Below are 16067 nucleotides of genomic sequence, written 5' to 3'. Positions count from 1 at the left end.
CTTTAAGATTTTAACAAAAGTGGCCTCATACACCTAATTTGTAGAGCATAGTAAAACTCGCCAGAATAGAAAAAAAAAATAGTTGGAAATAAAATTCATAATTCAAAACTATTCGGAATGATAAAAACTATAAAACTTCTTTTATAAAGTATATTTAGTATATAAAGCAAACAAATTTATTAATGTAAGTACGATTGTAAAAAAAATTTAAGCTATAATTTGAACCATAAATCATTAGAACATTATACAATGAAATCTAGATAAGCATTTTAAAAAGATGTTTATAATAAGCAATACTCCAAACATCCATTATTAGAGTACCCATTTTTTGACACCTCACGTACAATGAGATAGAATTATATTTATCTATCCGTAAAATCAAAGTGATATGAAAATATATGATATGATTTTAAAAATAAGTATTTAAAATTACTTATTTAAATATATGTTTCTAAACGGCTCTAACAAATCCAATAGTTTTATCTTTAACATTATAAATGCTGTAAAACTGTGCTAAAAAGGCACCTCCTAAAACCCACAATCCGTTTGTAGATGAAGTCGGCGAGAACGCAGAAATGCAAGTTGTTATGGTAGTATTTGATTCCTAAAAAAAATTAAAATATTTCATTTCAAATAATATGTTACGGAAGATCCATAATTGATCTATCTTAAATTTTGAATTGAAAATGGAATTTCACATGTGTACATTATATTTACGGTGAATTGAGCGCAAGTTGAGTAAAAACTACGAGAAATTACTTTTAATATAATGGATATTTTCTTATATCATTGAAAAGCTAATCGATGCCTTGGTTTGAACCGTCACTAGGCAAACTATAAGCCTTGAGCAAGTCTTTGAATCTCGCACGTATGAGTGCTGGATACTCACTAATGACGTGCACTGCAGTTTCTTCTTCTCCATACAATAGCGGCATTTCATCGGTGATATCATTAATATGGAGTTAGCATCCTTGATGACAGAGTCCAGTTGTGTGAAGTTAAGTGAAGTGAAGTGAAGTTGGTAAAAGAAGCAGAAGGCTCATCGATATGTGCTTTAGCTTGTCTTATACCAGGGTTTCCATCATCTGCAGCTATTACTCACCAATTATTATTTTATGATTTTGTTGCACTCCAGCATAATCTCTATTTAAATGAGCAAGATGATTGCCTTGATTTGACAACTATTCCTATAGACTGTCATAAAATAATTGCGTTGCATAATTCTTGAACTCTTGTCTGAAGGATAGCCTCTCCCCTTAAATTTTCTTCTCATTTTTCTATTACATTACTCACCTTTTAGTTTTAACACATTTTTTTCATGAAATTTCTTTTGTGTTTGTAACAGAGAGCCACAATTGCCCATATTTTTTTCATTTTTTTGTTTATGACATGAATAACAATATTTCATCTACGTAATTTTGCATAATGAAGAGAGAACATAAATGAAATCAATCATATTTTCAACTTACTTTCATTATGTACTGTTTCCCTCCCAGTCGAAAAGGAACATTATTCAAATATATATCTAGCTTCGGCATTTGGTTGACTTTATCGCAGTCCACCTATAAAAAAAATGAACAATTTAGTATTATTATTATTGAGTATTATATCTTAGTTTCTAATAAGAAATTGAAGATCTATTTTTTAGCAAGGGATAACTTTCTCCATAGAATAAAGATGACCCTTTTCCTAAGAATCGAAAACACATACTACACGTGATATTTTTGAAAAATCTTCGTTTTCAATTTCATGTTGACCATTTTTCAAATCTGAATCAGCCGATACCGACAAGAAGGTTGATGGATATATACATTCTTTGGAGACGATTTAATTCAATATTTTTGGTCTACCGTTCAAAGAAGAAAACTACTCTCCTGGCTAATACCTAGAATAATATTGAATTGCAAAAATACCATCCGTTTCCTCAATGCTCAGCCCCATTACCATCTGGAACATTATTTTTATTTCTACAGCTTTCATTTTTTCCATGGGGGTATAACCACAATATGGTATAGACTGGCATCCTAATATTGCTAATCAACCGCCAAGTAGAATGTTAGCCGACTACAGTAGAAAAAAAGTGGACATCAAAAGTTTATTACGCCATAAAAACAGCATTTTCTGAAGACAATGAGATATAGAGTAATTTAACAATTTGAGTACAATAGAAATAAGTGACTTCCACGTTTCTCTAATTCTAACTATCAACAAATTTGACTGTGAAGCACTGCTTTTAGAGCACTTTAATATTCAAATAAGTTCTTCAAACATAGTCAGGTCAATTTAGAGCACTTAAGAAAACACCATCATACTTGAAAACTATGTAATCATATAGGCAAACGCCAATTTACATGAGAAAGAAGAATAACCCAACCAATTCACATCTATCTAGCCCCTCGTCACATTATTATTGTTCAACAAAAAGATTTGTTCAAGCATTTCATCACTTCATAATATAATCTTTAATTATAAAAGAAGTGAATTGTATATTGTGGGCAACCCATATTTATTATCGTAACGACTTTGAATATACCAAGTTAAAAACTAATTTACAAGTCATTTATTAATTCAATGTTAATTAACTCTACCATGAATGAACTGTCTTATGCATGGTACTTACTATCCATTGACCGTTAACTTCATAAGCATGTATCATATCATGAAATTTGTTAATAGCGTCGGCTGGGCCATAAATTTGATTGGAGCTTGTGTCAGCAATTGCCTTGCATCCATTCTCACAAGTTGTGAAAATATTCTTGGGATCCTTGGTGAAAATTATTCTGGAAACAATAATTGTTTAGTTAAGCAATAATAATTAAGAACCAATTGCACGACGAAAAAATCAGATAGGTACTTATTTTATAGAAAATTCCATTTTTTGTGAGGAAGTATTCCTACATTTTATAACATTTGTCGTTACAGATATAGCGTAACTTTTAAATAAATAATTTAGAGATAAATCTGGTAAGCTGCAAGGCTTCTAGGTTGTACGTAGAAATAATTCTATTATTAAAAGAATTTTCCAAATAATTCTTAGCCTCTAGAACCAAACACAAATCCCCGATTATAGAGGTTAGCACCCAGGCAAGAATATCTCACAATAATCCGAGCTGCTAATCGTTCATTTTCAAACAATTGATTACATGCTATTTTTGACTTTTGTGTATATAGGCGAGCAAACATAATGTCCCCACAAAAAAATTTTTGGATAACATATTATTAGCTATACTCTTACTTGTCTACTGTGAATTTCCAAAATCTCCCTGGATCGACATTCAAGTATGTGATAGTATCTGGTACAACAGTTCCATTCTTCAACTCTGTCTTATGAATATGTCGGTATTCTACGAATCCTAATATAACGTTTCCTCCTCGATTGGAATTACGATCTCTGAAAAAATGGAGAATTATATTCAGGAAAAAAAATTTTTTGCGAGAAGTATAATTGCTATAGTAGATCGTGTTAAACCGTTTCCCTGACTTACTTCTTAGAATCTTTTTTTTCCAATAAAAATTGCCTGGCGCGGCATGGTGTTTACATTGCAATCTGATCAAATGATCAACTTATAGATAACTTAAATTATTACTACTGTAACTAGCTAAGGTCTTGCACATGTTATAGTGTAGGTTAATTTGTGTACAAAATGTATAAGAAATCTGAGGTTGCTGTTGTGTATCACGCTTTTAACAAACTCCCTTCACCAACTCAAAAAGTTTCATCCTCTTGAGTGTCCTGCTATTGCTGCAGTGTAAAGGAACTAGATTACCTCAACATTGGTATGGTGATGAAGTCGTAGTCGTCGTCTTCTTCTTTAATTTTGAAATATCTATCTGGAATATAGGCTTCTAAAATATTAGTATATAATATAAAGGCAGGCAAGTATCTCTTTATTTCATGTTTCAAGCCCTTATGCCAAACTTTATCGTATGTTTTTAATATTAAAATATCCCCCTAAAATGGAAACTTTTTCCTCGACTTTTCAGGAACGTAACTGATTTTTCTTAAGCTGATGTTTCGGAGGGCCATATAATGCTGTCACTGTCACTTCTCGATTTCTCTGCGCGGTGTACGATCTTTTTCTTTAATTATTAGAACAGCCCCACCCTTAGTTGCATTTTCATGATGGATGGATGTTTTATATCCTCTAACTTTTACAAAATGTGTCTCAGCAATTAGATATTTTTCATCAATTCAATGTCCAGGACTACTTGCAATTCTTGTTGGTAGTGTAGCAGTTTTTTTGGTATTCTATTCAGTTATTCTTATTTCCTTGAATATTTCTTTGCTTTGATATATCTCCCCTGCTAAAATGTTGTAGATCACTTATACGGTTCTCCATTATATTCAATTTTTTTAGAATCTGCTGTAGTTTTTGTTCAATATTAGTTTCAGGATGCAACCTCGGTTACTACATGCCATCATTTCCGGGATTTCTTGCCGTTACTGCCGTTTTTCATCAATCCTCTTTCCTGTTTCCTTTTGCTAACATGAGCTTGCAGTCTAGCCCTTTGAGGTTGAATTAGTAAGCTTGCTTTTTTCATTTGCTTATTTTAGAGTTGTTTGTATTTTTTTTTGGCACAACGCAGCCTCTATAATTTGCAAAATGCATCCCCACAATTCACTTATTTTGGTTGAGCATTTCTAAGTTTAACACATCCTTTAGTGGAGTGTTTACTAGGGTATATTACACATCTAGGTTGTCTTAAGACCATATGTAATTTCCGATATTCTTTTCTGTTTAGTTTTCAATGTTAACAAAAATTGTATATTGTCATACGATCATGTAGTTTTCGTTATGGAATATTGTACAGAAATACCATTCCCTATCATATTTCTGTACGATTTCTGCGCAATAGGTCGGTGTCAGATGGTATCGTGTTTATGGCGTTTAGTCTAACCTAAAAACTCATTCCAAGTCCAAGTCCAAGTATTAATAACACACGTGTACCTAAATACAGTAAGATACTGATAAAGACAGAGCATATTGTTCATAAACTTCATCAGTATGTAACAGTAGTTATTTGTGACATTTAACAGGATAAAATTACTTCTAAAAAATTAATTTTTGAAATCGATGTATCAATTTCACGAAATTGACTATGTATTTACAAAATTGGGTATAACCAATGAGTAATTATTAAAACTAGAATTACCTGTTCAAATAAATGGAAAAAATGGGATCTCTTATTTTATTTTGTCTTAATAATGTATAAAAAAATGGCTCATAATCATCGACTTTGATTCCTAATCCCATGACACCATCGACTTTACTGAACTGCATATAATCCGGAACCTCCGTCATTTCAATAAATGAAAAATCTGTTACATTTGAATGTGCCATCTGCAAAAAAAAACGGTTGAAATATACAATTTGCCACCATTTAGGTAGTAGTACAAGAGGAGAAAGCGATGAAAATGAAAGATGTATCCAAGTCAGACAATATAAAAAGAATCAATTTGGAATTTGGATCCGCTTATAGGTATTAATCGTTGAGTTATAAATATCTTGTTGAAAAATCACAAATAAATAATGTTTTCTCTGATTAATCACCGATAATCGGTTAGTGAGATCAAATATGTATTATCTTAAAGATTTTGGGGTTGGTAGTACTGGCTAGACTTATTATCGATACCTCTCTGACTTGACTCATTCATATGCGATGCTATCATATCATGAGATAGAATCTAATGCCTTTGCATGCCAAATCAAACGACAAAAATCCGTTTTAACATAGTGGCGCTACTTAATTATTTAAGTTACTTAGGTAGAGTAAGAGATCTTATAACGTTCACTTTTAAGAGTTGACTCCCTACAATTCACACAAAAGATTTTTCGATGAAAATTGAACGTGAAATTTTTTCAACTGAAAAATCAAGTAGGTATATGCAGTACAATTGAAATACACGCGGAACAGTTTACTTGTATTGTTTTGATATTGAACTTACGGATATATTTTCATATGAATAAAATCCTAAGAAATTATCTTGTCCCAAATATTTAGTGCCATTCTCCTTATAATAAGAGGATGCATCATGGTCATATAAATGATGGCTTCCTAAAACAAATGTATTATAACTGAAAGTGGAATATAAACATGTTGAATGTCAATTAAAATAGTTTAAGTTGGTATAACTGACATTGACATCATTGTCAATGTCAGTTTTATAAATTAGTTTTAGTTACGTCATGTTAAAGAATTATCACTTTATGTTTCGTTAATGTAATTAAATATAATGGTCGCATTCAGCGGACGTAGCCTTTAGAGCAACTGCTACCTACCGGTTGAACGTTCGCCGGTAAATCGTTTTCGATTTATGTGTATTGTCAGTTTTTGACAAGTGTATTTTATACATAGAGGGTATATTGGTTGTTTTTTGTTTAGTGTATTCAAACGTTTTTCTCAGTTTTTGTTCGCTTTTATAAAGTTTCAGTTCCGCTACCGTTCCGTAGCACAAATTAAAAGCGCTCCGCAACATGCCGTCCGCTCAGAACGTGTTGAGTTGAGCTAACTATATGTCATTTAAAATAATGTTTGGCGGTAGTTAACACGCTTAGGGATACGATGAAGAGACAAATGAAAAATTTACCTATCTTAGGTAGATTTTTTAAGTGTTAATTCACAAAAAATGCGAAACAATAATGACGTCGATTAATACAGATATAAAAACAAAAAAGTTTTGGTAGATTCATATCATTCATCCGAGGATGTTTGGTATTACTCTGTTTTTAATAATTATATAGGCATACATAATTCAAAAAATCAAGTACACCAATAGTAAATCAATATATTCTGCGCTTTTTGGGGACCTATTACTGATATGTTGACTAACTATTACGAAATTGAAAAAAATATATCTTTTAATATACTTACTACATCCGGGAACTTGATGTATATTACATCTTAGAGACATTACCCAAGTTCGATCCCATGCTGTGTCAAAAGCTACATACATCTTTTTACCTGGATGTCCAATTACAATTTCGCCATAAAATTCGTTCTGAAAAAAATAATTGTCAAGGATAAACGAATATAGTTTTAGTATATTAAGTATTTTGCCATGTTTCATTGTTAATTAATAGTTAGCAGTTTTTTCTTTTATTTTGGTTAGTATATTTATAGACAGACAATAGTTAGTTCTTCTAAAGTTTGTACGTAGACTGCATTTTAATAAAAATGAAATAAAATCCGTTTGAATAATACCTTAGTTAAAAGTGAGAAAAATAATAAAAATATAAAAATAAGATAATTGTTAAAATGGATTATATTCAAAAAACATTGCATTTTCTCTTAGTTTTAGTTTTCAAGTCCTGGAATATCCTAATTACATTCCTCTAGTAGCTGCATCCATGTGCCTTGAATTTGGCTTTTTGTGCGACTGCGATTTTTGGCTCACTGCATAAAAGTTTATGTTTTAATAAGTTTGTCGAGCTTTCAGTACCACTTTGAAATAATTTTATTGTGATAGTGTATTGTGTTGCTGTTTATCTTAATACTAAGGAAGGAAAATCATGGATAGAAAGGTATGTAGTGGTTATATTATTATGGGGTGGCAGGAACGTTAAATTATTATAAAGAAATAATAAATAAATAAATATTGTGCATTTTTTCAAACACATTCAACTAGCTTAAAAATTTGTAAAAAAAATGCAAAATGACCCAATTATTATTACCTGGTTGCTTCACAAATGTGCATACAGTCAACTTTATTAGTTATTTAATTAAGAATATTTGTAGGGGAAAGAAATCAAGTGAACATTCAACAAATAATTTTTGACCACTAGTGCTCCAAATAAGCACTTAACTTTGAAACTTGGGGATCACAAGTAAATCGAGAAGTAGATTATGCATGTCAAAGGGAAAACAAATTACCTAATGGAAATAAGAATATCTATTATATTTGATCGAAGGAATTGTCAGCATTATTTTGGCACACGATTGATTTCGTTTTCATTTATATTTCCAGTGGAATTATAAATGAAATAATAATTAGTAATGCAAGAAAAGTTGAAAACCAAGAATTTACAAGGGCCAAATTAGTTTAAAAAATTGATTTCACAAATTTAACCAAAAAATAGAGGAATGGAATAGTATTAATAAAAATTATGCATTTCTGTTAAAGAAATTAGTAAGATTGAAATTCGATGCATTGTTTTAACTTTGAAGAAGGCTAATACGTAAATGGTGAAAGTATATTTAGGTAAAGCTTATCCTGATTTAAGTGATGTGTTCAAAGTAAGATTTATGAATGAGGTTATTGTGAAAAAATTGATCGATTTTTAAAGAATAATAGATAATGAATAAAAAAGCAACGTTAATTCAAGAATGCGTCGTTCTGAAATCTCTTTTTTGGTTAGGATTTGTAACCAGCTGATAAATGATCTACCCGATATAGGGTTATGGTTTCTGAAAAGCACAAAACCTAAACACATATCACCATAGAGAGTTGAGATTTTCAACATCCTTATACATATCATAGAATGAAATCTCTTATATATTTGTTTATCTATTGGAGTTCTCTTATTACATAATTAAAATTTTACAACTGCAATGAGAAAGGCGTCAACATTCAGTGATCTAGTTGTAAAAACACTAGATAATGTGTGCTTAAATTTATAAGGTGTATGTATATCAGAAAAATCCAATTCAAGCATAAGTAAATAGTCTGAAAAGTGAACAGTAGAAAAAGAAGAAATGACTGAAGTTTGTTTATTTACAATATATAGTTCGGCTAAAAATAGAAAAGAAAAAGTTCAAATGTTCAAGAGGTTATATTTTAGTTTATAGTTTTCGCAATTATCGTGATAAACACCATGAAAGTTTCAACCAACCACACAATTCTTACTGTAATTAATCTATAAATTATATCATTTGGGTGACTTCTTTGAATATTTTTTGGCAAAATAAATGTAAGTATTAATTCAGTTTTTACTACTCTTACCTGAAAAACATGTTTCATAATTATATTGTAATTATTCTTTTATTGAAAATTATATTTACCTATCTAATATTCAAAGTTTATTTGAGTTTATGGTTAAGTTTTTAAGGCAGCAAATTTTGATATTTCTGCTAATGCACTGAAGAAATGGGCTATTGAACATGCATTAGTTATATTCACAAATTGGCTGACATTGGTTTTTTTTTCAAACTATACTTAAGAACCAATTCTACTTTAATCTACACTACCAGCAAAAATAATGTGTAATTTATCATTTCACTTCTAGTGAAATAATTTTAGGCTTTTTTACTAGCATAATTTTGTTGTCATTCAATATTTCTACCTGAAATTAAGTTATTTTTTAGGATTGATATGAACTCATTAATACTTTTTGATGCTGTAAATTTTCTAAAATGCAAAAGATGGTTTATTTTGAAATCATTTTGTTCAAGTGAACGACTACCTAGCTCTATAACGTACAACTTTGAAATGAACTAGGGTTTATTTTAAAGTTGTAAATTATAATAAACATAATCCTACACTCTCAGAGTGTACTGTAGCTTTTGTTTCGATTAGAGAGAGCTTCGTACAATCCAAGCAGCATAAATATTCCATGCAACCCAATCTTTGCTTTATAGATTATCATCTACCTAGATACAGAAAGAAGTCAAAGAAGACCTGGTTAGGCTATAGAAGTGTAACAGATGCAAATAAGGACCTATTATTATGTCTTTTAGCTCTAAAACCGAGGTTAGTTGTGTGATACTTTCAGTAGAAATATCGTCGCCCCAACCCCAATCGATGAATATGCAAATTTACCATTTAGAGGAAGAAGCATTTGAAAGCTCTATAATCAATTGAAAATCATAATTAATCTTACTAATATGTATGCATAAATTTTCATGGAAACATTATTAACCGATTTACAGTTGTACATTTTTACAATTTATTTACAATATTATTTTTATAAAATGAAACAGCTAAAGAAAAAACGTGATTGTAGGAAAAAGTCTTAGAAAAAAACAATAAAGGTCATCAATTTATTTTGAGAATCTGGTGTGGTAATTGCAGTACCTTGATCAGTTTCTTGTTGATTCGTTTCTTCTTTATCTACATCTTGAGTAGAAAGAGTAGAATCATTGTAACAAAATTCGTTAATAAAAAAAACGTAACTTTATTTTGTACATTTTTTGGTAAATATCTGTTTTTCGTACAATACAGAGTGAAATTGAAAAAACAATAATATCATCTTGGTGTAATTTCAATTCCATCTTCATATTAATTGTTTGCTCATATGCATTGCAATGTTTTTAAGGATCGAAATCATGCATTAATTTTGCTGGAAAGTGTAGTAAGAAAATATTGAAATATAGACGTTTTCCTATATCAAACCACATGTGAAATCTTTATACATAAAGAAATTTGTATTTATGAAACCTGAAAAGTTGGTAATTTGCAAACATGGACATTCTGGAATAACATAATTTTTCCCATAATTCTTAGCCTTCCATAATATTAAAAATCTTGAATTGACTGAAAAGTGTTGTAATAATCATACTGGTAATTCATTCATATTTTTAGGTACAATGACAGAGCAATCTCTTCTCAATTTTACCGATGAATTACTTGAAAGCAGTTGGCTGTATTGTGCAATATGTAAGGATATCCTAAAGCCACCAATAATGTTGGTAGAAACCATTGGAAATATATGTACTACCTGTCTTGAAGAAACAGAAGTAACAAATTTGAAAAGTATGAATAACTCGGCATTAGAAAATGTATTGAGCTTATTAAAATTGCCTTGTAAATTTAAACTGAAAGGTTGCATGGAAAGATGTTCATATGGAAAATTATCTTTTCATCAGAACAATTGTAAATTTCGTACAAAAATATGCCCTATGCAGAAGGTGTCTGGTTGCGAATGGGAAGGAAGTTCTCTTGATTTTGCAGATCACTTCAAACAATGTCATGGAGATCACGTTATCAATTTTGAGAATGATTTATTTTTCTTGCAAACCTCATTAACTGAACGAAATGTGGTTAAATTATTAGTAATGAAACAACATACTTATATGCTGAGAATGCAAAATAACCTTGAAAAAAATAAAATATTTTATGTAATATGCAGCCTAACTGATGATTACAATTCATTTTGTGAATATGCCGTGAAGCACAAAGGAGCTAGTGACAATTACATTAAAACAAAATCTAAAATACTTTCATCTTATTTCATTTATGATGATATTGATGAAAGTATCGCAGTTGAAATAGATATTAATGCACTTAAACAGATAGCTCAAGTTTCTGATACTATTACAAATATATTTAAAATTAAACTTGAAGACTCTCTTGCAGAAACGATGGATGAAAAAATATTACATTTTTTTGAATGCCCTGTATGTAAAAATTTTATGAAACCACCTATTTATCAATGTCATTCAGGTCACAGCCTATGTAATTTATGCCGACCCAGATTAGAAAAATGCCCTACTTGTCGATCTACTTTCGGAAATACCAGAAATTATTCTTTGGAAGGACTAACAGTTGGAGTTATGTACCCTTGTATTTACCACGATTCCGGGTGTGCAGAAATAGGGTCTGCAAGTGACATATTAAAACACGAAAGTGAATGTTCGTTCAAACCTTACAGTTGTCCATTCCCAAGCTGTAACTCTTCAGGTAATCATGATATTATTGTGAATCACTTAATCAATTTTCATTTTGATTCTGTAATATATAATGGGGCTTCTGGATTCACGGACTCTTTTCGTTTAGACCAAAACAATATTTATAATAAAGTGTTTGATCGTAAATGTATAATAGCCTACAATCATATATTTAAACTGACTTGCAAAAGGGTAGCAGAGCATTGTTTGATGGCAGCAGAAGTTGTTGGGAGTCAAAATACTTCAAAAACATTTGTTTATGAGGTGTCTGTAATAGATATGAGAAGACCTGAAAAGAAGTTGATAAGGACTGATTATTGCTTGAATGAAATGCCTGAAGAGGAATTGTTCAAGAAATGCATCATGTTTCCTAACAGTGTTCTATCTTCTTATTCTCATCATGGAATGGTTACTTTTAATTTTACCATTAGGGAAAAATAAGTAAGTTAATTATTTGAAATATCATATATACATATATTTTCTCTCCATTTTAATGCATTGTCGATAAGTAATTTTAATTGTTGGTACGAACTTAAATAGCAAATTTAAGTTTTGAGATATGGCGACAATGATGTGAATATGTCAAATCTGACATTGCCATCATGAAGTTTGACATTTTCAATGGTAAACGTGTTGTCATAAGAGTGTTTTCGCTATTTTCCCCTTCAATCGTGGACGCATTTCGCTACAGGAAGAATTTCGAGAAGGTCGTCCAAAATCGGCTGTCGTGCCAGAAAACATCAATGCTGTGATCTACCTGAACCCGGGTTATAGTTTCGGAAATGTATAAAGGCCGCTTGACGTGGTGCAAGATAACGTGAAAAGTATTGCATGCAATTCCTTGAAACATCAAAATATTGCATGTCGTTTAACATTATGCAAGTCTCTTACCACTGCATCATGATTGCCACTAATCAAAATACCAAAAGTTGAAAAAAATCAATTTCCTAACCTCAAAATTTATTTAATATTTTGTGGGCAGTTTCAAATATAAAATAACAGAGCTAATTAGAGTAAACAAGAGAAAAGTGACCAATACATGACTGACAATAATTATATCTGCCTCTGCCTTGTTTTTGGAGTCTGATGGACAGATTGGGTAGAAAATAGGACGAGAAAAATTAGTTGAGTATGGATCAAGAAACAAATGAATATAAAACGTAATATTAGTACATTAGAAACTCATTGATCAAGAATTATTGCGTCTTGCATTGCATTGCACGTTGTATTGCATCATATCAAGCGGCCTTAAATGTAAACTAACATTATAGCGCACATTACTTCCAAAAATCAACATCAATTTTTATGAAATCCTAGTCTGCACTTGAGAATAAAGTTTTATTTTATTTACAGATATGCAACGCCAAATCTAAATACAAATAACAATACCAAACATTTTGAAATTCAGAAGAATTTATAAACCTACTCTTTAGTTTCATGCAAAGGCCGCTTCCATTGTTATCTTTGCAAACATGAAAATTCAACACTGAAGAACGCAATTCTAAAACCAGCAAATTATTCAACACTATAAAAATGTGTATACGGGTTATGACAAGTTATTTTTGTCTAGCTATCCAATAATTAAAATCATTAATTTACATTTATACAGTAGAACTTCAACTATTAAGCACTATATTCAATAAATAAGGTATTAAAACGAGAGTTTTATTTATCCTACTCTACATATTTTTCTTATAATGATAAAAATTACCAAACCAACAAATCTTTGGAACACCAGTGGGCTCTTTGATATGCATTATACAAGTAGATTATGTATTGGACTTATATCTGTTTTAATTTCAAATTATTCTTCATTAAAAAATATGTAGATGATAACATTTTATACCTTCCTTATAATGAAATTGATAATTTGCTATTTTACTGCAATAGTTATACAATTTACTATAGAAAAAGAAAATGCTTAACAAACGTCACCTTTTCTTGACACCAAATTTATTAGAAACTATACCTTGTTTTTAAACTAGGAGGAGTAATTTAAAAAACCTGAATCGCACCACTAAAAGTTACTAGATTTAGAGAACAGCCCTGATTAAGAGTGTGTTCCGAAATCGTCGTGTTCAAAATCTGAATATTAACTTCAAAACGGCTTTTCATTGGCCCAGGTGACAATCATGGAACTGAAATAAGTGAAAAGTCAAAAGGTTATGTTTTTATTTATAAATAATAAATTTGATAACCTGCTAAATAATTATGTGAATAAGTGGTAATTACCGTTTATTCATAATATGAGAGATTAATAATAACCTAGCGTAACAATAGTGATAGCGAGGTAGAAAACAAGTGAAAGAAGTTTCCATAGCATCCGCATAACGCTAGAGAATTATTTGTGTGTTTTGATCGCAATATCATCTGGCCGGTAACAATCGTAGTTCGATTTATTATTATATACGAGAGAATGATTCCTGGAACCCTTCATACATAATGGCTATGAATTTGGTAAATTTATATTTATCGGGATCAATATTGAATAAGGAGTTCCGATTATCGCTGTTTGAGATTAGAGTCAAGGTTTGTTGTCGTAGTTTAAAGTTTTAATTCTAATTTGTGTACATTTTGAATGCCCTTTTGACATCGATTTTTTACCTTGTGTATACTTACCCCTTGTGACATCAATCGTTTTTTCGACCCCGTATAATATGTGTCATTCCACTCGACGATGACCATTTGTAAAACCAGAGGTCTTTTTGCCATAGATTTTTCGACCCTGTATAATATTCTGTATATTGAGTGGAGATAATAATGGATTTTGACATCGATTTTTCGCCCTGTATATGCCATCTGACTTCGATTTTTTGATACACCATGAATATGCCCGTTTTCACATCGATAGTATCATTTTTCGATCTTCCCTTCAATGCCCTTTTGACATCATGATGAGTCGATACACCCTGTATATACCTTTTTTTATGCACTTTAGACATCAATATACCCCTTGTGACATCAAGTTTTTTCGACCCTGTATATACAGAGTATATACTGTATATGACTTTTTAATGCTCTTTTGACATCAAACTGTGTATACCCTTTGTGACATCGTTTTTTCGACCTTGTACAATCTGTATGCCTGAGTCTATTTTTTGTGTTTGATTAAATTATTGTTTTAGTGTTATATTGGTGATATGAATAAAAATAGATATATCTTTCAGAACTCATTGGTTCCCTAGTTCCCAGTCTATTAAAGTATATTGTCTTCGTTTCTAATGAATTTGGTGTCAAGAAAATGTTACTATTGTTCAGTATACTCTCTTTCTATAATTAAATTGTATATGGGAATCGACACTAGTGAAGGAAAATAGTGAATAATCAATTTTATCACATACTTTTTGATGAAGAATAGATTTAATGACAAAATAGATATAAGAAAGTCCAATATGTAATCTGATGTTCCAAAGACTTTTTGGTTATTTTTATTAAGTTGGAATTTCTGGAACCGTTGATGATATTTATACTGAACATACTGTTTACACTACCACTACACCAACACTCACAATTATACTGTCTGACGTTTACCTTCAATCTATGAAGACGAAAACTTAGTTATCGAAATGTGTATCAGTGAGTGTAATTGTGAGAGTTGGTGAACTGGTAGTGTAAACATTGTGTTCAGTATGTTCATTTTTATTACTTTGAATAATATATATATATTTAAAAATGAATATTATACATTCTAGTAGAGTTTATTTATTAAGTTTGCAATCTTCACTAACATCACTCCATTATTGTCCTAGGACATATATTTAAGTAAACATTTTTAAAAAAGTAAATAGTTACTTACATCCAAATATCTATATAGAGCAATAGAATCATTTGTTCTTTTATCCATTAAACTGGGATAATCAAGAGTTACTCCATATTTATTAAGAATATCTTGATGTTCCAAATACTGTTTCCTAGGGCTCTTTTGGCGCTTAATATTAATTCTAAAAAATAGGTTTGTGTTGAGAATTATTAAGCAAATAACTGGGCTTCATATAATTTGAAATTTATTTGTCAAAAGATTATATATTTTTAATGAGTAATTAAAAATCTTATATATTAATTTCTAAAGTTGAATACGTCAAAATATAAGCACAATATTATTCGCCATTAAGTACTAACTTCAGTTTTTTGTATTCATAACCACAGGTATAATGGAATACCGCAAAAATTAAAAACACTACATAAAATTTCATGTTTAACAATTAGTACTTAATGAAGAAATGATGTTCTTCAAATTTTTCTTTAACTTTTATACCAATTATGTGTGGGAATCACACGCTTAAATTATCTTGTTTGTGCGCATAATTAGAGATGGGATTACCATATACTTTGATGAAATTAATACAAATATTTTTTATTTATATATGGAAAGAATTTTTGTTCAATCAGACACTGCTATTCTTGATTTCGTAAACTGACGATCAATACATTTTGGTAAGTACATATTCCTGAAAAGTTTACTC

At 30.4% G+C, this 16067-nt stretch overlaps 2 protein-coding genes across 3 annotated transcripts; one reads left to right on the top strand and one right to left on the bottom strand.

Moving 5' to 3' along the window:
• Positions 1 to 136: 136 nt before the first annotated feature.
• On the bottom strand, positions 137 to 15894 carry LOC130902240 (uncharacterized). Its single transcript, XM_057814206.1, has 9 exons — positions 15724 to 15894; positions 15401 to 15545; positions 6874 to 7000; positions 5948 to 6057; positions 5155 to 5342; positions 3236 to 3391; positions 2621 to 2780; positions 1470 to 1562; positions 137 to 604 (listed from the first exon to the last, which is right to left on the bottom strand). Exons 1-9 carry the CDS (start codon positions 15795 to 15797, stop codon positions 452 to 454), a joined length of 1206 nt encoding a protein of 401 aa, XP_057670189.1. The 5' UTR covers positions 15798 to 15894; the 3' UTR covers positions 137 to 451.
• Positions 7950 to 13261, top strand: LOC130902241 (E3 ubiquitin-protein ligase sina-like). Of its 2 annotated transcripts, XM_057814208.1 has the most exons (4): positions 8787 to 8909; positions 9577 to 9688; positions 10520 to 11617; positions 12958 to 13261. In XM_057814208.1, exons 3-4 carry the CDS (start codon positions 10525 to 10527, stop codon positions 12975 to 12977), a joined length of 1113 nt encoding a protein of 370 aa, XP_057670191.1. In that variant the 5' UTR covers positions 8787 to 8909; positions 9577 to 9688; positions 10520 to 10524; the 3' UTR covers positions 12978 to 13261. The 2 variants fall into 2 exon arrangements, with proteins under 2 accessions (XP_057670190.1, XP_057670191.1); XM_057814207.1 differs by lacking the exon at positions 9577 to 9688 and having other exon boundaries at positions 7950 to 8909.
• Positions 15895 to 16067: the final 173 nt, after the last annotated feature.

The sequence above is a fragment of the Diorhabda carinulata genome, chromosome X (assembly GCF_026250575.1).
Source record: "Diorhabda carinulata isolate Delta chromosome X, icDioCari1.1, whole genome shotgun sequence".
In the NCBI taxonomy this organism is placed as follows: Eukaryota; Metazoa; Arthropoda; class Insecta; order Coleoptera; family Chrysomelidae; genus Diorhabda; species Diorhabda carinulata.
The sequence above is the reverse complement of the archived record's forward strand: the minus strand, read 5'-3'. Positions and strand labels throughout refer to the sequence as shown.